Below are 27514 nucleotides of genomic sequence, written 5' to 3' on the forward strand. Positions count from 1 at the left end.
GTGTGTTGTCTCGAGGACGCCCACAGACAAAAGAATCTCATGAACATTCATGTTAGTGCCACTCAGTGGAACCAATAATACATCAGGAAATACCTGTAGATCACACAGGTGTGTTTTAGTGAAGTGAACGAGTCAAAGAGCTCAGATTGTGGTCCTGCTGCACAAGAGCGTCTGTACTTCTGCATGTGAGTTTAATACGTCTGCCATTACACTTATTTGTGGAGATGATGAAGGGATTTTATATGTGTGAGTGGGATTTTAATGTCTGTCTGATCCATGATTTCACGAGTTCACACTCACGGATATTTGACTGAATAGAATATGCGTATTTGGCGTGCTGTCCAGGGAGAGGGGGCTGAGCTTGGGAAGACACCCAAACTTGTGTTATTCACCCTATCAGGATAAAGTGAGATTGGGTCCGAGCGCAGTGTCTAGCCTGGCTCCAGAACGCTCCCCCCTCAGATTTAAATAGGTATCTGGTTTAATAGTGTGGAGTTAGGGTGGTGGAGGGATGCTGAAGTCAAGAGAAAACAGAGGTATGACATGTTTTATTTGATTTGTGGGATAAAGTATAAGAGAGAAAGAGTAAAGTAAAATGAGTTGAGGTGTATATATTTATGTTCAAGTAGTTAAAAAAAGCACAAATGATAAATGTATATTTAGAAGCATAAACACAAAGAAACAAATGCAGTGTTTAACTAGTAAAACTGTTTAAACTGACAAATGAAAAGAAAATGAACATCAGAAACACACACTAAATCCCTGAACATAATCAAGACAAAATGGGTTCACAGGAGTTACCCACATCCTGTCACGATTCATGGGTCTGTGTGTTTTTTCTGTGTTGTGTGTGTATATGTGTATGTGGTAGGCTGATGGTTCTGTGTTTACCTTCGGCATCTGTGCGGTCACGTGCATTGTTGTCAACGGTGATTCCTCATTCACTCAGCTGATTCATCAGCGCGCTACAGCTACTGTGCATTACAATGCTTGGATCTAGTCGGTGCTCCTGTTTCACATCGTCAGTTCCTTGTTGTTCACGTTTCTGTCTGTGGCTCGTCAGGCTGTCCTCCCTGAGTTCCGTTAGTGGCGAGTTCGCTTCCTGAAGCTTAGTTTCTTCTCTTAATTGGACCTCCCTTGCATCCACCTGTCAACAGCTATTTCAGTTTCACAAACTATTTTGCCTGCTACTGTTTCAGGCTCTTGAGATTTAATAAACTCCCTGTTCACTTGCTATTGGGTTCAGTCGTGATTTGTGACACATCCCTACAGCTTCCCACACAGAGAGAAGGATCACAATAACAATGATAAAGCTTTTCTAAAAGACTACAATGAGCTGTAAGCTATAAGTTTCACATAGTAGCAACCTCTGGTACTTTCAGCAAAACTACAGTGAGGCAGGACAGAGCTTCATCACTCTGACATCAGGCTCCATGATGGCAGACATGTTGTTCAGCTTTTGAGCTGGTAGAGTAACAATTGCAAACTAGATATTAAAGTTTGAGGACAAACTTTATGGTGGCTTGAAAAGCCGAGTCTGAATTAGCATGTTACTAGCATGAATTAGCAAGTAACTAGCATGATTCTAACATAAATTAGCATGTAACTAGCATGATTCTAGCATGAATTAGCATGTTACTAGCATGTTTCTAGCATGTTTCTAGCATGATTCTAGCATGAATTAGCATGTTACTAGCATGTTTCTAGCATGAGTTATCATGTTACTAGCATGTTTCTAGCATGAATTAGCATGTTACTAGCATGATTCTAGCATGAATTAGCATGTTACTAGCATGTTTCTAGCATGAATTAGCATGTTACTAGCATGATTTAGCATGTTATTAGCATGATTCTAGCATGAATTAGCATGTTTCTAGCATGAATTAGCATGTTATTAGCATGATTCTAGCATGAATTAGCATGTTACTAGCATGATTCTAGCATGAATTAGCATGTTACTAGCATGATTCTAGCATGAATTAGCATGTTATTAGCATGATTCTAGCATGAATAAGCATGTTACTAGCATGATTCTAGCATGAATTAGCATGTTACTAGCATGATTCTAGCACGGATTAGCATGTAACTAGCTTGATTCTAGCATGAATGAGCATGTTACTAGCATGTTTCTAGCATGAATTAGCATGTTATTAGCATGATTCTAGCATGAATTAGCATGTTACTAGCATGTTTCTAGCATGAATTAGCATGTTACTAGCATGTTTCTAGCATGAATTAGCATGTTACTAACATGTTTCTAGCATTAACTACCATGTTACTAGCATGTTTCTAGCATGAATTAGCATGTTATTAGCATGATTCTAGCATGAATTAGCATGTTTCTAGCATGAATTAGCATGTTATTAGCATCATTCTAGCATGAATTAGCATGTTACTAGCATGATTCTAGCATGAATTAGCATGTTACTAGCATGATTCTAGCATGAATTAGCATGTTACTAGCATGTTTCTAGCATGAATTAGCATGTTACTAGCATGTTTCTAGCATGAATTAGCATGTTACTAGCATGATTCTAGCATGAATTAGCATGTTACTAGCATGTTTCTAGCATGAATTAGCATGTTACTAGCATGATTCTAGCATGAATTAGCATGTTACTAGCATGATTCTAGCATGAATTAGCATGTTATTAGCATGATTCTAGCATGAATTAGCATGTTACTAGCATGATTCTAGCATGTTACTAGCATGTTTCTAGCATGAATTAGCATGTTACTAGCATGTTTCTAGCATGAATTAGCATGTTGTTAGCATGATTCTAGCATGAATTAGCATGTAACTAGCATGAATTAGCATGTTACTAGCATGTTTCTAGCATGAATTAGCATGTTGTTAGCATGATTCTAGCATGAATTAGCATGTAACTAGCATGATTCTAGCATTAATTAGCATGTAACTAGCATGTTACTAGCATGATTCTAGCATGAGTCAGCTTGTTTCTAGCATGAATTAGCATGTTGTTAGCATGATTCTAGCATGAATTAGCATGTTACTAGCATGACTAGCATGTCACTATCGTGTTGCTAGCACCTTTCTAGCAAGATTAGCATGTCAGTAGGATGTTAAAACTGTTAGCGTGTGTTAGAATAGCTAGTCACAGTCTCTGGGACAGTTGCTAGGGTGCTGAAATTGGTTGCTAGGGAGTGGCTAGTAAGTTTAAAGGTAATCAGTGATTGGCTGCTGGCTAGACTGAGTTGAATGAGGCCAGACTCTAGTCTGTAGGACAGTCTGATGCAGAGTTATGAGCTCACAAAGGTTGATCCAATGTTAAGTAAATGAGAGTCTTTTACAATGGAAGTCTATGGGACAGTTGCTAGGGTGCTGTAAGTGGTTGCTAGGGAGTGGCTAGTAAGTTAAAAAGTCATCAGTTATTGGCTGCTGGCTAGACTGAGTTAAATGAGTCCAGTTAGAAGTCTGTAGGACAGTCTGATGCAGAGTTATGAGCTCACAAAGTTTGACCCAATGTTAAGTCAATGGGACTTTTGGGATTTTTCTGGGTCGTTTTTCGGAAAACCCAAGGTCGGATCAGTTAGAAAAGATATAGGAACCCGAGTCAGACCAGTTCGAAGGTTTGACGAAAGTTTGAAGTATGTAGCTTGAAAGGCCTAGGAGGAGATACACTTAGAAATTAGTCTCAGAAGAAGAAGAAGAAGAAGAAGAAGAAGAAGAAGAAGAAGAAGAATAATAAGTTTAAGATAGATAACAGTATGCTGGCTTTTCAAGCCACCATAATGATCATCTGACTCTCATAAAATCATAAAAGCAAAATCCTCTGAGTAACATTTCCTCAGCTCAGAGTCTATTTGGTCCCACTCTAAATTTAGCTAAAGTAACTCAGCAGCACAGTTAAGCCGCAGTCACACTACACTTTTCTCCATTTATATGCACCCGAGTGTGACAAGCTGGAAACGCAAGCTCATGCGACAAGTTTTGCAGTTCACTGCGTTACAAAGATCAAGCTAGGTGAACTCTGACCTGCGAAATCACATAATGTGACCGCATGAGCGAAGATCGAAGAATCGAAGATCAAATCATGGGCTGTTTCTCAATTCCAAAAATGCAGAGAACAAACTTGCATTCTTGTGAAGACCAGCCTTGCCAGGTCACTTTGGAAAAATGAACTTCGTTCTTGAGTATTGAGAAACAGCCATGACCTCTCTGAATAGAAATATAAAAAATGGACCAATCGCTCGCTTTTTTAAATGTCTAATCACCTTGTTTATTGCGGCCCTTTTCGCAGCGCCATATGTCAGAATTTTGCATGCTCAAACATTAGTGTGACCGCGGCATTAAAGTTATTCAGACAATTAGGGATTAATTAAGTGATGATTGAGCCCTGATGATGAACATTCTGACTGAAAAGTTGTCGCCTCATTATCTGATTTAAGGGCTTCAGTAGTTGTTAGAAAGAAAAAACAAAACAAAATGAAAACTTTATACTGTATATAAATGATCATATAGATGAGATTAAATAAGCTTTTTAAAATAAATAAAAAACAGATCATATATGTGCAATATTGGACACATCTGTTTAGCTGTGCCTTTACTGAATGAGCACTGTGCTACATCCGACAGATTGCACCATTCTATTTTTCTCTTCTTTGTCATTCTTTTATAACACTGTAGTAAGGTTCGTTGTGAGGGAAGAAGAAGACAGGGTCGGCGTTAAGGCAAGTAACAAGTTTTATTATTTTTAGTGCTGAGCAACACGCTCCACAATGAGCTGGCTGTTACTCGATTCTCTCTCTCCCGACTGGTCTCTCTTGCTCCCTTAAGAAGGCGTCTCTCCGGCCCAATCACTAGAGAAAGCAGGTGTTATTAATTATTTCTGATTGGGCTACTGACCAGCCGCCGGTGTCTCCACTCTCTCTCTCCCCTTTCCGGGTGTTCGGCCCCACTCTCAAACACATTTTATCTGTTTTTATGCTTATTTATTATTTTTTTCAACCATTTTTATTGTTTGTTTTTATTTTTCTAATACTTGTTTCTTTTATTCCTGTTTGTGTAAAGCACTTTGAATTGCCCCTGTGTATGAAATGTGCTATATAAATACACTTGCCTTGCCTTGCCTTGCCTAAGTGTTTGAAATAATCAATACATTTCCTCAGTAGGATGAGTGTTCACTGGTCCAATTTAAGGCAAAGTGAACTATATTTTTAATAAGCCTCTTCATATTTCCATTAAATCTCTGCATGACAGTAAAGCGAGTTCCCAGATCAGTCGGAATTACCAGATTGGTGGGCGAGAGAGGTGTTTTTCATCTCGTTACCTGATTGGCTTACATCAGGTTTTATCCATCTTTGCATCATTAATTCTGTGATCAATCTCATGGTCTGCTGAAGAATGCAGTGAATGTGCACTTATCCTGGCTGTCTACACCGGGCTTGACATAGCGGCTCGTTCTCATCCTGGATCAGCAAACATGCAACAGACTAAGCCAGAAGGAACAGATTAAACTAGGTCATGCAGTGCTTTTTCTTTCATCCTGGCTTTCTTTATTCTACTTTTGTGCAATTCCTCTTTGGTCAGCGCCTAGTAAGCCTTTTGTTTTCCCTGCTGTTTACAGCCTTATTGTTTCTTGTCCTGTTTGCTGATAAATTAGAATTATTTGATATGGATGGCTCAGTGGTACATCTCTCCAGTCACTACACCAGAGAGCTGGGTTGTGACAGTATTAATCATCATTTATGTAACACTTTAAACAGCATTTGTTTAATTGTAGTTTTAATAATAAAGGTTAATTCTGCACGCACATGTTCCTTGTACAAATTTGTAATAATAGAAAACAGTTTAATTCGCTGGAATGGCATATTCTGGAATTGTAACCACCCCAACCTACAGTTACAGGACATTCATTTGAAATGACTGCGCCTCTGGTTAATGACCGCAGGCTGTTTGCTTGTGCCCTGAGAATGTCTGCAACATATTCAAAGTTTGACAACAAGTTTCCACTTCAGGTAAATTTTAAGTAGCTTAAATAAAATAAAAAGGCCCACAGGTATGAATGAATGAATAAATAAATATTACCGGTGTGCAGATCATCTCATTGCATCGATCGGTCCAACTTTTGTACTTCCAATAAAACCAACAATAAACTAAAGTTTATGATACTTTTGGGAAAAGCTAGATCATATCTGTCTTGCAGGTCTGATTAATTTTCAGTACTTGAATGGATTGTACAAATTCATTAATATCCATTAATCATCCACTCATGATGTCACTGTGAGGGGTAGGGCTAGGAGCGGTGTTAGCTGTACACAATAAAAAGCATGCATGCAGTCTCAGATTGCCGGTGCACCCACTGACTTCAGGAAGCTCAAATGTATTCATGTTTTCCAATCAACTGCTCCATTATCAAGGTTTTGAAATGACTGCCTGCACTTGGTGGATAATATGTACCCACAGAGCAACAGTTCTCCTGCCTAGCTCTGGCCCACGCAATTAGGTTTGGCTTGGCCCACATGCTGCAGTGAATTACAGTACATAACTGGACCAAGTCTGGCTTCCATGTAAGGGCCAAACATAGACCATATCTGGGCCTAGTCTCAGTCAAGTTATTTACCTATGACTTGCCCTGAACTTGGCTAACTGTGGTCCAATGTTAGGCCATTGTCTAGAAGCCAGATTTGGTGTGTCACGACTGCAGTGAAATTGAAAAACCCATGAGGCATTGCGCTTTAGGCACATTAATAATGGTAATGGTTAGTAATAGTTAATAATATTATAATTTGTAAAATAATAGTTTAGTAATAAAATATACATAATCTAGGTTAAATTCAGTTATTTCACAAGAAATAATAGAAAACAATAGAAACAAGAAACGATAGATTAATAAATCTGGATTGTTTCCTGAATTAAAATGAAGGTATTAGAAGATGCTAACGGAAAGATGAAAATGACTTTGTGCACCAAAATATTTATTCACTCAAAAAATAATTTAAATGGATTTTAAATGTGGGTCAAGATAGGCCAAACTTAAATAGCCCACATATCAATTTTTAAGATCTGGCCCAAATACTACATCTGGCCCATGTATTGCATGCTGCCTTAAAGACGGTGCCACCTCTGCCAAACCTGGGCAATGTTTGGCCCACATGCTGTAAGCCAGTGCTGGATGAATGCCTGCTCTACCAGCTTTATAACAAATCTGGGCAAGAATTCTTGCTACCTGGGCACATTCTCGAGCTGCTGCAATGATCATCCAGTTCTTTTGCCATGCCTGCATTAAACAGCCTAAACTGAGGTCTAGTTGGCCATGTGTGTCACAATAAAAACATTTGATTTAGAGGATTCTGAGCATGTACAACTATATCCCAAGAGCTTTAATATTATATTAGTCATCCGTTTTTTTCAGTGTTCACTTTTTTTGCAATTATTCTACAACACCGTCGATGAAATGTACCAATAAGGTACATTAAGTATAACTGTACTATTAAAGGTCTGTGATAGGCCCTTATTTTTTACCCTGTATGAATTATAGGATCTAAACTAGAGGTACAGAAAGGTCCCTGTCAGTGTACCACCACAGTGATGGGTATTTGTACTCATGTAGTATGCCAGGGTCTTTTAACAGTGGACATATGTGTGTGATTCTCCACCGGTCTCACATGTCATCTGATATCTTTTCTGAAACTGGTTTTATTAGTTTTCTAAAATGGTTGTTTAACCAGTTGAACATCTAAATAAACATTTCTTCATGATGATACAAAAAAGAAGAGTTACAGAGCTTCTGCTCAAGACACAATTTAAGTGGACGAACAAGAAACATCTACATTATTCCTGGTTAGTAGGAGCCACCTAAAATAGTAAAAATCAATTTTCAAAATGCAGCTTTTTGAAATGTCAAGTTTCTACTCAGAGGTTCATTTCATTATTCAAATAATAAACACATGCTTAGGTCCATTTGTTAATTGTGAAACTAATGCAGATGTTGTTGCTCTTGTCCTGTAGCTGTGAATGGGTGAAGCACCATGGCGAATGTTAAACAGCTGCTCAAGAACTCACTGGATGAACTGAGAGAAGCTGAACTAAAAGAGTTTCAGTGGTGCTTAATAAATCATCACAGAGATATTTCAAAAGCTGAAATGGAGAATGCAGACAGATTGAAGACAGTGGATAAGATGGTGTCATGTTTTGGACCAAAAAGAGCTGTGAAGATCACAGTGGACATCCTGAGGAAAATAAAGCAGAATGAATTGTCTGAAGAGCTGGAGAATACACAGAAGCAAGGTATTGTTTAATGTCCTGTCAAAATTTACAAATGTGATCATTTGACTCATGTTTTTATTAGTTCAAATCTTCTATGTTAAAACCCTGTCCTAGCAATGGTTTTTGAGTCAGATGTATTGTCATAACATGTTGTAACGGTGGCCCTACCTTAAACCCCACATTGGTGATATTTTACTTTTTGTTCAGGTGCCAGATAGAATAAATCCATCAATATTACAAATTTAACTTTAGCCCAGATAGCTATAAGACAACTATACAAAACATAACAAACAAAATACACAAAAAATATACACAAATTCACCAAATGAGTATGTATTGAAATATTTATATTTTCCATCACTGAAATATCACCACCAACAGTGAATGTATATGCGCACTAACAGTTCATTCAACAAGTGGGAGTGGTATGGATAAGGTCAACAGCTAAAAACACATTGCTTTGGCAGTCAACCCGTCAATGATGCTGGTATGCTAGCGTTTTGTTTTCCGTTTTTGTTGTGAAAATATAAAGTATCTGAAGCCGGTGAACTAGAGGGAAATAACCTACAGCCCGCATCTATGTAGAGCAACGTCACTCAGCTCCCTTGGTTGTGGAAACCGCACATGATCTCGAGCGACGGCTAAACCCACCATCTCAACCAAACGTCTCTCCAAAACACTTTTAACAGCAGTCACTCTTCGCTGGATTCGGTCACCGCCGGCACACTTGTGCAGCCACTTGCTTTTTGGCGTTTACCTTGTCGCTTTCAACCAGAGCCAACTCATTCGACCACTATGTTTGCTGTGCTCTTCCTCGTACTGTTCTTCCCACCTTCCCTTCCGCTCTTTTTTTCCTCCCTTTTTTTATAATATCTGCCCTTATTTAACCTTTAATCATTTTTCTCCAGGTGGTATGGATTTGAATCCTAATTACCACAATGTATTGCACAGCTTCAGATGAACAGTCCTAAATTCAGCATTTCTATGGACAACAGTGATTGTCAATAAAAATGCTAATGCATGTAAATGGGTGCCTGTATTTCACATTATCGACATTTATATGTTTGTCTTCGTTCATCTAAATTTGTTTATATGAGTGATAGTTCTTTTTTCATAAAGGGAAGCACAGGGCATAATTATGTTTTACTTTAATGTTTTTTCATCTTTCTTGTAAAGGTGCAGCTTCAGAGAACTTTAAAACTCCTCCTCTTGATTACACAAACATTAGCTATGAACTAAAGAAGAAATTAAAGGAGGAATATGAGCAGATATTGCTTGGTAATTCACAGACGGGTCACCAGAAATATCTGGATGATATTTACACTGATCTATACATGATGGAGAACAAGACTGGAGGAAGAGAGAATGACCATGAGGTGATACAGATGGAGTCAAAACACAACCAAAAGACAGCCAAGTATAAACCACTCAAGTGTAACGACATGTTTAAAGTTCAGCCTGACACAGGTCGACAAAACAGAAGAGTCCTGACACTGGGGATCGCAGGAGTGGGAAAAACTGTCTCTGTCAATAAATTCATCCTTGACTGGGCTGAAGGAAAAGACAATCAGGAAATAGTCTTCATATTTCCACTGCCGTTCCGTAGACTGAATCTGATTGAAGAAGAAAAGTGCAGTCTCATAGGTCTGCTTAACAAGTACTTTTTTAGTAGACCGGGAGGACTGAGCTCTCTTCCCGAAGAACAAGGTAAGGTCATGTTTATCTTTGATGGACTGGATGAATATCGCTTTGAATTGAACTTTAAAGAGGATGATGGAATTACAAATGTTGATAAGGAAATGACAGTGAGTAAGATAGTAACACATCTCTTAAAGAGACAGCTGCTGCGCTCTTCCCTCATCTGGATCACATCCAGACCAGCAGCAGCCAGTTTGATACCCCAAGCCTACATTGATCAGGTGACAGAGGTGCGAGGCTTCAATGATAAGCAGAAGGAGCAGTACTTCATCAAAAACAGCAGTCCTGAGATTGCTGGAAACATCATTGGCCACATTAAGAAATCCAGGAGTCTCTATATCATGTGCCACATCCCTGTCTTCTGCTGGATCTCTCTTACTGTTCTTCAGCCTCTGCTGGGTCAAGAGAGCAATGAAAAAACACCCACAACTCTCACAGAGATGTACACCAGCTTCTTACTGTCTCAAAAGCAACAGATGAAAGAAAAATACAGCAATGATTCTGAACCTGAAGCCAATGCCTGGTCTTTTGATGACATTGTTCTGAAGCTTGGGGAACTGGCCTTTCAACAGCTGGAGGAAGGACAACTGATTTTCTACAAAACAGATCTGGAGAAGTGTGGCCTAGATGTCAAGGAAGGGTCTGTGTTCTCTGGATTATGCACTCGAATGTTTCAGGAGGAAAGCCCAGTTTCAGGGGAACAGGTTTACAGTTTTGTACATCTCAGCGTTCAGGAGTTTATTGCTGCTCTCTATGTGTTTTTCACTTACAACAACAGGAAAGCAAATCTACTTCTTGATTCCTGGAAAAAGCTGACATGGAAACTCTCTAAAAAGCCCCTGTTTAAACTTCATACGGCTGCAGTCAAGAAGACTTTACAAAGCAAGAACGGACACCTGGACCTTTTCCTCCGGTTTCTGCTTGGTCTCTCTCTGGAGTCTAATCAGAGTAACTTGAAGCAGCTCCTGCCAGGACTGGAGCTCAAAACTGAGAACATCAAAGACACAACTGACTATATCAAAGAGAAAATAGAGAAGGAAAAATCAGCAGAGAGGACCATCAACCTCTTCTACTGTCTGAATGAACTGAATGATGACTTTGTGGAGGAACTCCAGAAGAGTCTGAGCTCTGGAAATCTTGCAGCACAGAATCTGTCCTCTGCTCAGTGGTCAGGTCTGGTGTTTGTGCTCCTGATGTCAGAAGAGACTCAAGAGAAGTTTGAACTGCAGAAATACAGAAGATCTGATGAAGCACTGATGAGGCTGATACCAGTGGTCAAAAACACCACAAGAGCACTGTAAGAGTTTATGTCTACACTTATGCAAATTTCACACATCGATTTGCAACACATCTGCAACCCATGAGTCATATGCACACAATGCAGAAACAGCACAGACTATTTGTGCTTTCACATCAAATATGTATTACTGATTTTCAGACATTCTTTTCAATACTTTGATTCTTTTTTTTACACAATACAATATTATAATCTCTCCTTTCTTCTAACACATTTAAATGTTTCAAGAGTTCACACTTAGCTAATGATTGTTTATTGAGCTTGTTTGGCATGCTGTCCTGGGAGAGATCCCTGAGCTTATAAGATCCTTAAGCCCTGGGCTCCCTCCCGTTGCAGGGCGAGAGGGGAGTTTGAGCTCAGGTAGATCTCGATGACTCCCCCTTGCTTATTGTAGCTAAGTGTCAGATATAGATGCTGAGAAGAGAAGTACTCAGAGCTTGGCAAAAAATATTTTGGATTAATTGTTTAGGGTGCTTGTTTTCGTATTGTGGGAGGAAATCAGGGGATCCGGGGAAAACCCACGCGGGGCTTCCGCTGGAGTCGGGGAAGATATTTTGGGCAGTGATGACTCCGACGGGTAAGGGGTGTGAGTTGGGGGGGGGTAAGGAACTCCTGTGGGATTTGAAGCTAGGGGGACTCCGTGGGAGTCAGAACTGGGAGAGTGAGGGCCTGTGCGGAAAGAAAGGATAGTGGATGACTCAACACTAGAAGAAAGAAAGATGGCAGAAAACTTGTGTTGAAGGAAGAAAATTAGTGGAGGAACTGTTTTTTTTGAGTAGAGGTAGCAGAAGCACTCAACGCTGTAAGAAAGAAAGAGGGACAGAGGATCTCAACGTCAGAAAGAAGAAAGGTGGACAGTTTTTTTTTTCTCTAGTGGCCGGGAGAGGGAAGTGGTTGACGAAGCTCGGGGTAACTCCTGCGGGAGTTAGAGCTGCAGGGGCATTACTCTTGTAGGAGTCTGGGAAAGGGAGAGGGCGGTGATGACTTCAGCGAGAGGTGGCCGTGGCGTGACTCCTGCGGGAGTCGAAGCTCGTTTTAGTCACTCCTGCTGGAGTTAGAGTTGGGGATTGATGGCCTATTAGGAAAGAGAGAGCGTAGTGGAGGAACTCAACGCTAGAAGAAAGATCATGTTCATGGCAGAACTGTCGCTGAAGAGAAAAGAAGCGGAGGGACTTGCGCTGAAAAAGAAAATAAAAGGGTGGGTGGGGGATTGGGTTTTAAGGAATTGGAAAACAGAAAAGGGGATTGGAAAAAATGTGGGAATGAAAGAGCGGAATTACTCAACGCTGAAGTAGTAAAAGAAGGGGCAATTAAATGCCAGTAGGAAGATAGAAAGTGGGGCTGAGGATCTTGAGGCCAGAAAAAGTAAAAAAGGGGGTACGGGGTCAGAGCTGTGGGGGGGAAGGGTCTAGCAAGAGATGGAGGAGGGAGGGGGCAGTGAGGGCTCTTGCTAGCGTGTGGCTGCTAAGGGTTGGGCTGGGGATGGGCTTGGCGAGACCCCTGCGGGGGTTGAAGGTCTGTGTGACTCCTGCAGGAGTAAGAGCGGTGGTGAGCGGGAGAGGAGGGGAAGCGGAAGGAACATCCAAGTTTCTGAATCTGTTTTTTGGGAGAGCCCGTGGTGAGCTGCTGTGGTGGCTGCCCCTATTCTGAATGAGTGGCTGGAGAATGGTTCGGGAAGCCTGATAGGCGAAGTACTTCTTTTTAGTGTTTTTGAAACCAAAAACATGTTACTGGACGGTCAGCGTCCGGTTAGCGTTAGAGGCGAGGGGGTTTGGACTCTTCTAAAGTTTAAAAAGGTTAAAATGGTTTGGAAAGGGTGTGTGGGGGAGGGGATGTCAAAAATGTAATTGTAATGCCCCTTCGGAGTTTGGTCTGTTTTACTTTGTTTGATAAAAAATGAAAGAATTTCTTTATTCTGCAAAGTCAGATCAGACACGGTAGGGTGGATGGTGGGGTTAAAGTTAGACGTTATTGTTAATTTGGAACATCTTAGGAAGCCGAAAAAGGCTTGGGTGAGTGGAAACACCCTTTATTGATGCATTGAAAAGGCTATTGTAAATTCAGCTAGTGACATGATGCGAGATTGGGTGCTGGCGGATTGTTTTAATGTTAGGGTAAACTCGCCGCAATTAACCTGGCGTTCTGCCGCGAGGGGTGCTATGGGTGAAAGGAGAGTGATGAGATCAATATCTGCACCGGAGAGAATCTGGTTGCTTGCTGAAGTAGAGATGGGGGGAGGTTTCATGGCTAGAGCATTAGACGGCATGGGAAGGAGCGTGGCTGTGGAAAGAGTGAATGGGGGGCGTGGTATAGAAGCTTGTGTATGAAGGGTGGAATGATGAATGGGATCAGTGCTGGAGTGTGCGGGGGGGGGGGGAGTGAAGGAGGCAAAAAAGAAGGCGGGACTTGAATAGAGGGGGGTTGGTTTAGAGGCGCAGAGCGAGAAGCAGGGAGGGAAAAGGGTTGGTTTGGGGAAGAGCTGGAGTAATAGAAATGTTAGGATGAAAATAGGATACAGAGTTAGATGGGATGTGAGGGCTGGGCAGAGAGTTTGAAAAAGGAGCTGGAGGCCAAGAAAAAGTAGGGTAGAAAGGAAGGGAAGAGTTATTGTTCTGGCTGGACTCCTGGTGTTGAATGGTGAGTGGCGTGGCTTGTGGAGACAAGGTCTCCTGGGAACGTGGTCTTGGAGGCGTGTGGCTTGCTGCGTGCTTCTGTTTGATTTTATTTTTTCCGGGTTGAGAAGGGTGAGGATACGGAGTAAAGCGAGAGCTAGTTTTTTGTGTGGTTTGTCTTGTTGGTGGACTGAAAGAGTGGTGCGAGTCCGAGGTGGCATTGGAGTATAGTTTGAGGAATTCCGGTTTGTTCAGATGGCGTGGAGCGTGGATGCCGAGATCGGAGAGGAGCTTTTGGAGTTCGGTGACGGTGATTCCCTTGGCTGACGGACAGAGGAAGAGGCTGAGACATATGAAGAGGTGGGTGAAATGTTTTGGTGTCTTGCAGTGGATGGTGTTGGTGATCCTTGAAGGGATATTCTTGCAGTTGAAGAGCGAGTCAGGTGGCGGCCTCTTGCTTGAGCCGTGGGCTCGGCTTGAGGGCCATATGGAGCTGGGAGTTGTTGAGCTGCCGCTGCTGATCTGGGGAGAGCGATTTCATCTGTGAGGTTGTAGATGTTGGCTGGGTCATCGTTGGTATTGTTGCCGTTGTTGTTGGTGGTTTTCCATGGTAGGTTGGTGTTGATGAGTTCTGCTGGTTTGCAGGGTTCAACGTTCTTCGAGACGAAGATATTGAGATGAGAAAACTCTGGTTATTTATAGTGAGTTAGGAATTGTCAGATAGGATAATTAGTCATGAGCTAATGCTGGAACAGCTGTGAACAATCATAAGCACGTGATCCTCTCGAAATTTGTTTATAAACAAACTTCACTTAAATTTAGATGGTGTGGTGATAGCTCTAACTTAACATGAGTTTGGAAAACAGAGATAAAAATATTGGCTTTAGGTTTTTAATAATGATTAATTATAACACAAAAATGTAGATTTGTTAGCTTAAAGAGCCCCTATTATACATGAAATAGGGTTATATTTTGATTGTAAGGGTCTTCAACAACTAATATGCATGCAAGGTCAAAAAACACTTTCATGGTCTTATAATCTGCATTTATTTTTACCTAATTATCCCAGCGACTCCCATATGAATCGTACAACGATTAATATGTTCCCAAACCCCTCCTCAGCGCGAAGCTGATCTGTGCTGATTGGACCGATGACAGCCTGTTGCGATTGGTCGACAGTGACAGCCTTCAGCGCGAAACAGTGAAATGCCCAGCTGCTAATCAACAATATAAAAGTAGTCACAGTCCATACACGCTTCATAGTGTAAGGCATGAAATTTGGCTGCCAGTGGGTGAATGTAAATACAGACGATGGACTAGAAAATACCGACGACTAACTATTTTATTGAGCAAAAACTCCAAGAACTGGCGAGGAGATTCTCTAGCTTATTACACTCTACCTGCTCTTTTCACACACACACATAATTTGCAAGCTAGAGTAAAAGAGGCAACAATTTTAATCGCACGTACTTACACTTGTGAAATGGAGGAAGAAACTGATCCATGATGCACTGATCTATGTTCTGACAGTGTTTACTAATCTTTCCTTTAACAAACGGCCGATGAAGTCTTCTTTGTAAGCATGTAGTTTCCAGAAGCACTCGAACTGCTTAAGGCTAGGCTACACTGCTGAGGTTTCATCTTTGGGTAGACTGTCAATAATATCCATCTGCACAGCGTGACTTCTTTCAACCGGTGTGTGGGTGTGTGTGTGGCTTTTTTCTGGTAGTGGACGGGGCCACAGGTTTCAAATCTCCCGGGTTACTTGTGTTTCGTAGTCACGTCATCACGAAACACCTAATGACTCGTAATCAAGACGACTCGTTTGAAGCAATATGAGTTGACTCTTTTATAGATGTATCAATAGTTTTAAACACTGTACACTTACAGATTTAAGCCATAGCTGGATATTTCACTTCACTTAGAGCAGTGGTACACATAGTGTACCACATAGTCCACATAGTGATTTTACCTTTGCTCAAACTAAAACACACCATTCAATTGTTTTTGTTTCTGCTCTGTATTATCCCTAGATTAATGCAAAATCATTATTTCTGTTTTTCCTCCCAGGCTACAGGGCTGTAATCTCACTGTTCGGTCTTGTGAGAGTTTGTCTTCAGCTCTACAATCCTCAAACTGTGTCCTGAGAGAGCTGGACCTGAGTAACAATGACCTGCAGAATTCAGGAGTGAAGCTTCTCTCTGATGGACTGAAGACTATAAGCTGTAAACTTGAGATACTGAGGTAAAATAAAAAAGATCTTTCTATAAAATAAATGCTGCCACAATTTACTTTTATATTGAAAATACCACACAGAATGACAACACAGGCTCACTCTGAAAACGTTGTCCCGTGGACGTTTCTGGAGGCCGCAAATTATGATGCCGGAAGTACGTATGGCTGCATTTCATTTTTTTATGTGAACGCTACGGCGCGTTATGATGCCGTTCTTTTTGGCGCTTACTGGCTGACCGCTTACCTCCTTGTGGAGGGCTTTACCACCGCAATTAGTTTGTCCAGTTAAGTCGTTGTGTACATCAGTGGACTTAAGACGCAAAGAGGAGTTGACGATGACGACGACTGGGTTCGAATTAGGGGAGGAGCGGTTCCAGAAATCAGCTAAGACAAAAACAGAATCCCAAAAATAAAATGAACGAGTGAATAACAAGGTGAGAATGTGGTAAATTCTTAAAACGTAGTAAAAATCAGACGAGGGCTTTCTTTTTCTGGACGGCTTTTTTAAACCGTCAGTTGGGTTTAGGGGAAGTAAGTGGGTGGGCCAGTCAATCGGTAAAATTGGTTTGGTTTAGGGAAAGAGGAGGGTGGGTCAGTCGATTGGCCAGTTGCACAGTCAATGATTCATTCAGTCATTCAGTTGGTCGACAGCGGCCTCTGGTGGGTTTACGCGAGAACAGCGCGGGTGCGAACGGCACTCGCAAGAGACAATTGAGATATGAAAAAGCTCACACAGTGGCCTTTCGCGGTCACAGTCTCCAGAAACATTCAGAATGAGCCTGGGTTGAAGATTGATGACATGAAAAAAAATGCTGCCATGTATTTTATTTTGTATGATTATTCAGTTTGTGTATTTCTTATTTCAAGTGTGAAGTGAAGTCAAATATGAAAAAAAGCCTTGGGTTTATAGGGCACCTGTTTTTACCAGATATAATATTGCTCTTAAGTGTCTGTGAAATTTCAGCTCATAACATCATTGATTCATCTTCTCTGGGATTTTTGCAGCATGTCTTAAAGGAGCTGTTTTGTGCACTCACTTCAAATAATTAAACTATAAACTGAAAAGTCATAATTTTGAACAAAATCTGACCCAAACAAAGTTCTATTGTAAGTTTGTTTGGGCATTTCAAAACAGCTTTGACCTGCGATTCCTTCCCCCTGATTCATTTCTCATTGCCCAGTTGTCAAACAAGAAAGCAACATTAACACAACAACACTAGTCACATGAATACACTAGAGGGTCAGGTAGCAGAGCCAGTACAGAAGCTTCCGCACCTGTATGATCACTCCTGAGGGGTCACATACCGGCACAAAAGCCCATGTCAGAATGCGTCTTTTCTATGAGAATACATACACCTGTGGAGCAATTCATTTTCTGGCTGCTGAAAATATAACACAATGTAAATATGTGGTGGCGCTTCTCGTGGAGGAGGCTGTTTGCCAGGGAATTAAACTGTTGTGGCCCTTTTAATCTGGCTGTGGAAGCAGGGTAGTGACGAACGCACTCCATTCCACTCACATTTATTCGATCTTCTTTTTTATTTTATAAATAATTAATCAACAAAACTGCATCAAAATGAAGGGACAAATGATGTAAAATGAAATCTGTTGTAAAAAATAAGAATCTTTCAACAAAAATGTATGAAGAGGTCAAAATTGTGACACTTAAAGAGCCCCTGTTATACATGAAATAGGGTTATATTTAGGTTGTAAGGGTCTCCAACAACAGTCTAATATGCATGCAAGGTCAAAAAACACTTTCATGGTCTTATAATCTGCATTTATTTTTACCTAATTATCCCAGCGACAGTTCAGTGTTTCATTTGTTCCCAAACCCTTCCTTATCGTGAAGCTAATCTGCGCTGATTGGACCGATGACAGCCTGCTGCAATTGGTCGACACTGACAGCCTTCAACGCGAGACAGAGTGAAATGCCCAGCAGCTAATCAACAATATAAAAGTAGTCACAGTGCACACACGCTTCATAGTGTAAGGCATGGATTTTGGCTGCCAGTGGGGGAATGTAAATACAGATGATGGACTTGAAAATACTGACGACTAACTATTTTATTGAGCAAAAACTCCAAGAACTGGCGAGGAGATCTTCTAGCCCTTCAAATAATAATAAATGAATGAGAATCTATGCATGTTTATGGTAACTGTCATTAAGTGTCCTTGGCTCAGTTATGTCATTTCAAATGCAAATCTTTGCTTTATGACAACTTGACAACAACAAATACATCATGACATATGTGTGTGATGGTAATGACAACTTGACATTACCAAGCAAATAAAACTTCAGGAATCCGCCATAAACATCTTTGTCTAGTGGCCATTATAATTGTGTCATGAATTTTATAACAGCGTCATTAAAATGTAATTAATGTCATTAAACATTCATGATGCTATTATACATTTATTTGACAGCATACTGAAAAGTTTAATGTGAAATTTTAATGACAAATTCAGTTTGTTCCACTAACAGAAATGATCATAAAAAAGTTCATGACACAATTCTAATGACCTCATAACAATCATGTTTATGACAGATTTATGAAGTTGGCTTGGCAATGTCAAGTTACACAACACAGACATCTCAAACCATGTCATCTCTGCATAACTGAGCTAATGAGACTTAATGACAAATGTCTTAAACATTCATAACATCTCCTCCATGTTCATGATTATAAAGGTGTCATGACAGTCTAATGAACACCCCTTCAAGTAAAGTGATTCCGCTTTTGTGACTGAAACTAGAGCAAATATCAGCTTCTGCACAGATGACTGTGTTAGTTATGTCTGGCTGTCAGAATAATGTGACGTGGACTGTTTGTGTGTGTGTCTGTAGATTGTCTGGCTGTATGGTGACAGAGGAAGGCTGTGGTTTTCTGTCTTCAGCTCTGACTTCAAACCCCTCACACCTGAGAGAGCTGGATCTGAGCTACAATCATCCAGGAGATTCAGGAGTCAAGCTGCTCTCTGAAAAACTGAAGGATCCAAACTACACACTGGATAAACTCAAGTATGTGAAGCACATACATGTTTTTGTTTTGGTGATTTCTGTGTAGAGACAGATAGCGAATAATCTGGTGTATATTTCTAGATTCTGGAGACAGTTTCAGAGTTTAACCCTGTTGTACTGTTGGGTCGTTTTCATCAACTCTGGGGTGATTTTGAGTCTTAGTTTGACTTTCTCTGAGTTTCAGCTAGTGGAATGATTTTTGGTGATAAATCTTATTTTGACACATTTTGAGAAAATGCTTTAAGACTAAACAAAAACTCAACAATACACTCTGGGCAACTTTACTACCCTTTTATTGTGTTGGAGATGAAAACATACACTAAAATAAACTGCTGTAAAAATGCATCAGAAATTTAATTACATTTTTTTTGTGTAAATATGTTAATCAACCTCAGCCCTGATCAAAACTACTGAAGAGTTTTTTGAAAATTACAGGATTTAACTCTTTAATTGACAAATTCAAAAATGATGTCACTGATTTGGTGAAAAAGACACACAAAATGACATTTTCAATATAAATAGTAATTGTGGACTGGTAGTAATGGTAAGTCTCTCACGGCCAGAGCCTACACTGCTGTGGGCCAGGCCGCCTCCGCTCTGCACGCTTTGGCCACCTATCAACGCTACCAAGCTGAGAAGCTGGCTGAGATGCAGGAGGGCGGTTCTCCCCCGGGCTTGCTACATGAGCTTCGCACAGCAACCAATTATGCTCTCATGACCACCAAATCAGCTGCTCGTGCCCTGGGGAAGACGATGGCCACATTAGTGGTCCAGGAATCCCACCCCTGGCTGAGCTTGGCTGATATGAGAGACGTTGACAAAGCTTGCTTTCTTAATGGTCCCATATCCCAGGCTAGCCTGTTCGGCGACACTGTTGGGGAGTTCACCCAGGAATTGTCAGCGGTGAAAGAGCAGTCCAAGGCGATTGGTGAAGTCACCTGTCAGCGGGCTTGGAAAACTGCTCCTCCCACAGCCCCTTCGGCTGTGGCTGCTCCTCGCCGAGGGCGTCCACCCGCGGCTTAACATCTGCTCCGCTTCTGCTGCCCGCTCCACCAGCCAAGCGGCAACGGCGAGTCTCCCGTGGGACTGCGATGCCCTCACCCCTGGGCGCCGCTAAGTCCGTTAAACAGACCACAAAGTGTCCCTGGGATGGGCAATTCGGAGAAGAGGGGACCTGGTCTTTCCTCTGTGGGGGGCCGAGGATTATTACATCAGTCAACAACGACTCTAAACTCATCACTGCCGGCCTTCAGGCTGGCGGCAATCAAATTTTCAAAAGAGCAGTTTCCTCTCACTCCAGATGTGCAAACCGAGCACTGCCAGTCTGGGATGCTCCGCCTTCCAGCTTGCAGCACCGGGACCCTTCGACCCTTCCATGCCACCGCCCTTTTCTCCGGTTTGCGTTCCAAGAACGAGTGTGGCAATACAAAGTCCTCCCCTTCGGGCTCTCTCTGTCTCCGCGGGTTTTCACCAAGCTCGCGAAGGGTGCTCTAGCGCTACCAACTGATCGCGATCAGTTGATTATGCAAAGAGACAAAGTGCTTCGGCACCTCGACCAGTTGGCGTTTCAGGTCAACCGAGAGAAGAGCAAACTTTGCCCTGTGCAGAGGATCTCTTATCTCGGGCTGAAGCTGGATTCGATCACTATGGTTGCGCGCCTCTCCGAGGAGCGTGCCAGGCTAATACTTTCCTGTCTGAACGAGCTCCACAGGAAGATAGTGGTCCCACTGAAATTTTTTCAGAGGCTCCCTTGGCATATGGCATCCGCAGCTGAGGTCACGCCGCTCGGTTTGCTTCATATGAAACCACTTCGGCGTTGGCTTCATGATCGAGTCCCCAGACAGGCATGGACCCCGCCTGCATTGGCATATCAACTGCCTGGAGCTGTTGGCAGTGTATCTGGATCTCCGCCACTTTTTTCTGGTGCTGGAGCAGAAACACGTGCTGGTCAGGATGGACAGCATGGTGACGGTGGCTTATATCAACCGTATGGGGGGTATACGCTCTCGCCGCATGTCTCAGCTCACTCGCCATCTGCTTCTTTAGAGTCACACACGGCTGAAATTGCTGCGTCCCATTCACATTTCGCGCAAGCTCAACCGTGCAGCCAATGCACTCTCATGGCAGCTAGTGTCCCGAGGAGAGTGGAGACTCCACCCTGATTCAGTCCAGCTGATATGGAATGCGCTTCGGGGAAGCCCAGATCGATCTGTTTGCTTCCACCGAGAACCACATTGCCAGTTGTTTTATTCGTGACCGAGGCCCCCCTCGGCACGGATGCACTGGCTCACAGCTGGCCATCGGGCACGCGCAAATATGCGTATTCCCCTAAGGGAGGACCTCCTATCTCAGGGATGGGACACCATCTGGCACCCATGCCCAGGTATCTGGAACCTCCACGTGTGGTCCATAGACGGAGCGCGAAAGACTTACGGCCCTCTGTAGTTAACACCATCAATCAGGCTAGAGCACCCTCTACGAGGCATGCCTACGCCCTGAAGTGGAGTCTATTCTCTGAGTGGTGCACTTCTTGCCGAGAAGACCCCCGAACTTGATTTGGACACCTAACACATTCGCGAGGTTCTATAACCTTCAAGTTGAGCCAGTTTCCTCCCGATTATTGGGTAATCCCAATCAATCGGGGGAAATTAAGCTCGGTGCCACAAACGCTTGCTGCGCCAGGCTCCCTTACCCGGAGATGCGTGAGCTTTTCCTACTCTACTAGTAAGTTCCGCTTCTCAGGCGAACTCTAAAGAATTCCTCTGAGGCCCCCAGTATTGACTCAGCGGAGGAGTTGAATGCATGGCTCAGTATGTGGTTGGTACGCCCATTTTGGTCTACACGCATATTGAGGATCGGTGCCAGCTATGTGCAACCCCATTTGGTGATGCCATATGCATTATTAACACGGTGTGCTCCCCCTTATTAGGCGGTCCCGTGTCTTCCCTAAACCGCTAACCAGCTTATCATATGTAGCACTCCCCCTCATTAGGGCTAGTCCATATGTCTCTTTACCATCAGGTCTCCCCTTCTGGGTAGTAGGTGGTCTCCACGGCGTCCTCCCCCTTCGGGGAACGGCATGCCTTCCCAACGTACTGTTGTATTTCCAAAATCCCTAGTCTATATTAGCTAGGTAAAAGCACACTTACGACCCCCGATTAAAATGTTTATTCCCATGTAATGGTAATTTGTTGGGCCTAGGGGACGTTGGAAGGTTGAGCTCTTGGTGATGTCAGTGCGCTCACGCCTTGGCTTGGCAAACTACACATCAGGATCCTGACGGGCTTGGCTGCTGTGGCAAAAAAAGTCTGTTTATTACAGACACACGTAGAAGTTCCCTTATGAAGGGGAACGTCCTGGTAACCCACGTTCCCCGAATAGGAAACGGAGACGTGTGTCTCCACTGTCACAGCACCTGAGTCTCCAGCTGGGAGCTGAGCGATTGGCTCTTCAGCAGGCAAATTCTGATGAGCTGACTCCAACAGCTGAATGATATAGCCCTTATTGGCTCATCGGTTTCAGCTGTGGAGCTAAGCTCTGTCAATTCAATTGGCATTTCACTGGCCCGTTTTCATATCTTCTGAAGTAATTGGTCGTCTAAAGCACTCCCAAAGTCTGTTTATTACAGACACACGTCTCTGTTCCCTATTTGTGGAACGTGGGTTACGTACATAACCCAGACATTCTCCACTATTGTTTGCTTTATTTTTAGAGCCACTAAGTCAAAGCATAAATCAAAACACTGATATCGAAGGAATTAAGGTATTTGGCGAAGAACAGAAACTATCTCTGTTTTTGCAGACGATGTATTAATTTATTTAGGTAAACCACACAAATCATTAGAAGTTCTTATGGAAACATTACAGTCTTTTGGAAAATTATCAGCATATAAATTAAATGTTCAAAAAACTCAGGTTCTAACTTTAAATTGACTACTATCTATTTTTTTATGGCAAAAATTCTATTTCAATTGGGAAGAAAATGTATTTATTCATTGAAATATTTAGGAGTCAATATTCCTAAAGATTTAACATATTTGTTTGATTTAAACTATAAACCACTGTATTCAAACATAAAGACATACTTAGTTAGATGGAACCTACTACCATTCCTAGGATTACATTCTAGAATAGAATCAATTAAAATGCATATACTCCCACGATTTTTATATCTATTCCAGACAATACCTATAGAAATAAGTAAACAGCATTTTACAGAATGGGAAAGACTGATTTCACGTTTTATATTGCAAGAGAAAAAAATCGAAAAACGAAGGAGAATTTTCATTGTCATGTTTGTATTACCAAGCGGCCCAAATACGACCATTACTGTGCTTATGCAACCCTAATGTTAAAGCCAGATGGAAGGAATAAGAAAATGCCACCCCAAATAGACCCCCAATTCAAGCCATAATGGCTGATGACAATTTGGTGAAAATATATGAAAAAGAAATTAACATTTGGACAAACAATTCACTAAAAACTTGGCAAGAAATATAAAAAATATATGATTTAACAGAATCAGTATCAATACTGAGATGGCCAGCATTTGACTCCACATTTGCCCCAAACAAAATAAACACCAGTTTTAAAGTTTGGAATAATCAAGAACTTACAGCATACTGCACTTTTCTACATAACGGAAGTGTTAAAGATTGAAAAAGAAAAAGAAAAATACAGCTTGAAATACCTTATATTAGTGACTGGTTTGATATAATTTATGAAATTTATAAGATGGAGAGACTAACAATGAACCGTCGTTTACAGACTGAGGAGTTTAATGAGACATGGAGAAAATGGGTAGAATATTTTCTGCCATTAAGACCAGATTTATTATAGAATGTATGAATGGTCAGAAAGATTTTATTTTGTGAATTATTTCTAGTAACGAGAGAAACATAACAGAAAGATAGAAAGAAGAACAATAGCTATTTTAAATATTGTACATTTAAGATCCTAAAAGTACCATCCTCATGGTTCCATATGTACATAGTTTATGTAATAAAAAAATTATAATAATAAATAAATAAAATAAAAAAGAAAGAGAAGGGCTGACTGGGTGCCACAATATGACTAAAGAAAGTCAACCCTTGAATTGTAACTGAAAAGCAACAAATTAATGTTATCTGTTCCTTTTTGATGATATACAAAACAATTATGAGTGTATTGATTTTCTTGTTTCTTATAATGTCTTTAAATTATTAATGTAACTTCAATATTTATTAATATAACTTTTTTGTATTTTATAATTTCATTTATTTCTACAATTTTGGGAATCCGATGTTCGATTGTTTTGTGAATACATCTTGGAAAACGTTACAGTTACTAAAGTAACCCTTCGTTCCCCGAGGCGGGGAACGGAAATGCTATGTGGAAACTTCCACTATGGGGATTTCGTCAGAAACCAATCACCGAAAGAGTATAAAAACGGGCCAATGAAATGCCAATGAGTTGGTGGCGTCAGCGTGCACAGCTGGCATCAATGACAATCAGTCATGCTATAAAGACGCAGCCAGTGCCATGCTCGACATCCTTTTCTAGCTGAAGAGACTTTCACGCTCAAAAGCTAAGGGACAATCATTGTGGCGAAGGAACATAGCATTTCTGTTCCCCCCCTCGGGGAACGAAGGGTTACTTTAGTAACCGTAGCGTTCCCCTTCGGATGGGGAACTCCAATGCTATGTGGAAACTTCCACTATCGGGAAATCTATGGAAAACGCCACAACGAAAGAACCTTACTGCATCCCTGGCGAAGGGTGTGCCACGCAGTAGAGCGAGCGCACCTACAACGCCCCGAGACACAGTCTTCCAACGTGTCCCCTGGCCCTTACTTACCTTACTTACCTGTTCAGGAAGTTATTTTTTTGGGGAGTCGCAATAACCCAGTAAAATAGGTTTTAATACGACTGTACGTTGGGAAAGCATTCAGTCCCGATAGGGAGGACGCTGCGGAGCTCACCTGCTACCCAGAGGGAAGACCTGGTGACAACCTGTGGACTAGCCCAGAGATGGGGAGTCCATGCATAAGGATGGTTAGCGGGGAGGGAAGACACGAGCCCGCCTAGAAGGGGGGACTAAACTGTGGCTGAGTGAGTGTACGGGGCGTATCTCCAGTGGGGATCACGCATAGCAGGCACCTATACCCAGAACGCGGGCTGACCAGCGGGCATGCCAACAACGTAATGGGCCAACACCTGACTCCTCCGCTGAGTCAGATGCTGGGGGCCTCGGAGGAACTCTGCTCTTTTAGGAAAGCTTTTTTTCTATATACAAACCGCTCTTGGAGGACCGGACCCAAAGGATGCCAGGCAAGGGAGAAAACCCAGCTCGACCATCTACCACTGCATATACGCGTTTTGGACCGGGAGAAGCTGCTTCTCAATCTCTCTCTGTAGACACAGGTTGGAGATACCCTCAAAGACTCTCTCAGAAACTTCGTGAAAGTCTCTTCAGCTAGAAAAGGATGTCGAGCATGGCACTGGCTGCGTCTTTATAGCATGACTGATTGTCATTGATGCCAGCTGTGCACGCTGACGCTGCCAACTTGGCATTTCATTAGCCCGTTTTTATACTCTTTCAGATGATTGGATTCTGACGAAATCCCCATAGTGGAAGTTTCCACATAGCATTGGCGTTCCCCATCAGAAGGGGAACCCTATCTGTATGTGAATTTGGAAACTGCATTAAAAATCTAAATTAATAAAAAAGATAAAAGAGTAGCTCAAGAGCTCAACTAAAGCAGCCTCAAATCAAACATTTTCAATAAAAATATAAACCTCTGTTCATTATCAATATTCTTGCAGCAGATATGACAAAATGAAGCCAAACTAATCAGTGAAGCTACTAATGCTGTTATTTAATGGATTTAATGCCTGAATAATAAGATGAATAAATGTTGATTTCAATTGTAATTAATCATTTACTAACTCTATCTAACTAGCTAAATCTTAAAAACCACCAACTTCTCTTAAATACAAGTGGTTTGTAAATAATGCAAAACAGAATTTAGTCATTAAAAATGAAGCAGTCACAAATGATAAAAAAGTACAATGATAAAGCACATTATAGATGTGGTTATAAGTAGGGCTAGACTGAATCAGCGGACATTTTTTGCTATTTCTGCAGAGAATGATGTAAAAAATCTGTGGATTTCTGAGGGATTATTTTGGGAGTATCGTAACTAAAAACTTAAAATATGAAATAAAAAATAACACATTTTTATCTTTTGTTTAATGTTTACAATGCAAATCCAATTAGATTCACTTTATTTGGTAAACAAAGCAAGTCTCTTATATAATATCTCTACTAAAAGACAGAAAATATGACTTTACAAATGTTTTGTAAATAAATCATATAAATATTTTCATAATAGTCAATAATATTAGTGCAATTAATTTAAAAACTGAATAAATATAAATGTTTACACATTTACACTTGATGAGCTAAAAATCTGTGAATTCTTCTGTGAGAGCGTGAAAAAGAGATCTGTGTGTGTGTGTGTGTGTGTGTTATAAGCTGATGTTTGTGCACTAACTGAATGTCACACTGTGTGTGTTTACAGTCTGGATCATGGAGGAGAGACGAGGATTACAGCAGGACCACGCAAATGTAGGCCTATACACACACACACACACGCACACACACACACACACGCACACACACAGCTGTGGTTATAAATCTGTGTGTTCTTGTGTTAAGGGCACTGTTTCCTCACACTGGATCCAAACACAGTACACACTCGTCTCATTCTGTGTGAGGAGAACAGGGAGGTGAAGAGTGTGAGTGAGAATCAGCCGTATCCTGATCATCCAGACAGATTTGTTTATCATCGTCAGGTGTTGTGCAGAGAGAGTGTGTGTGGACGCTGTTACTGGGAGATTGACTGGAGTGGAGATGATTATGTGTGTATTTCAGTGTCATATAAGAGCATCAGGAAGAAGGGAAAAGCTGCTGAGTATTGGTTTGGGTCTAATGATCAGTCCTGGAGTTTGTTCTGCTTTTCCTCCAGTTTCTCATTCAGACACAATGACACACAAACTGACATCCCAGTGAAGCCGCTCAGCAGGAGAATAGGAGTGTTTGTGGATCACAGTGCAGGAACTCTGAGCCTCTACAACATCTATAGAGACACAATGAGCCTCATCCACTCAGTCCAGACCACATTCACTGAGCCGCTCTATCCTGGGTTTAATGTTTATCCTGGAACATCAGTGAAACTGTGCTGAAGACTGAGGAGAGATTTACCCATAATCCTCTGCAGGATCAGTCAGCAGCAGTGTGTGTGTGTGTGTGTGTGTGTGAGAGATTTTTATTGTTGATTTTTTATAAAATACTTTATTACATGATTTTTCATTTCACACATTGTAACTCCACAGCAGATCTAACAGCAGCTCTCCGTCCTCCACATTCCAGACAGCGTCC

General features: G+C 41.6%; 2 protein-coding genes across 2 annotated transcripts in view; both read left to right on the forward strand.

Annotated features, from left to right (window-relative positions):
* Window positions 1–27514, forward strand: part of LOC130222028 (NLR family CARD domain-containing protein 3-like) — a 503712-nt gene that overhangs the window by 313115 nt on the left and 163083 nt on the right.
* Window positions 122–27385, forward strand: LOC130222226 (NACHT, LRR and PYD domains-containing protein 12-like). Its single transcript, XM_056454860.1, has 7 exons — window positions 122–185; window positions 7973–8251; window positions 9407–11225; window positions 15908–16081; window positions 18921–19094; window positions 26655–26701; window positions 26792–27385. The coding sequence occupies exons 2-7, from the start codon at window positions 7993–7995 to the stop codon at window positions 27316–27318; spliced, it is 3000 nt and encodes a 999-aa protein (XP_056310835.1). The 5' UTR covers window positions 122–185; window positions 7973–7992; the 3' UTR covers window positions 27319–27385.

Source organism: Danio aesculapii, chromosome 4 (assembly GCF_903798145.1).
Source record: "Danio aesculapii chromosome 4, fDanAes4.1, whole genome shotgun sequence".
NCBI lineage: Eukaryota > Metazoa > Chordata > Actinopteri > Cypriniformes > Danionidae > Danio > Danio aesculapii.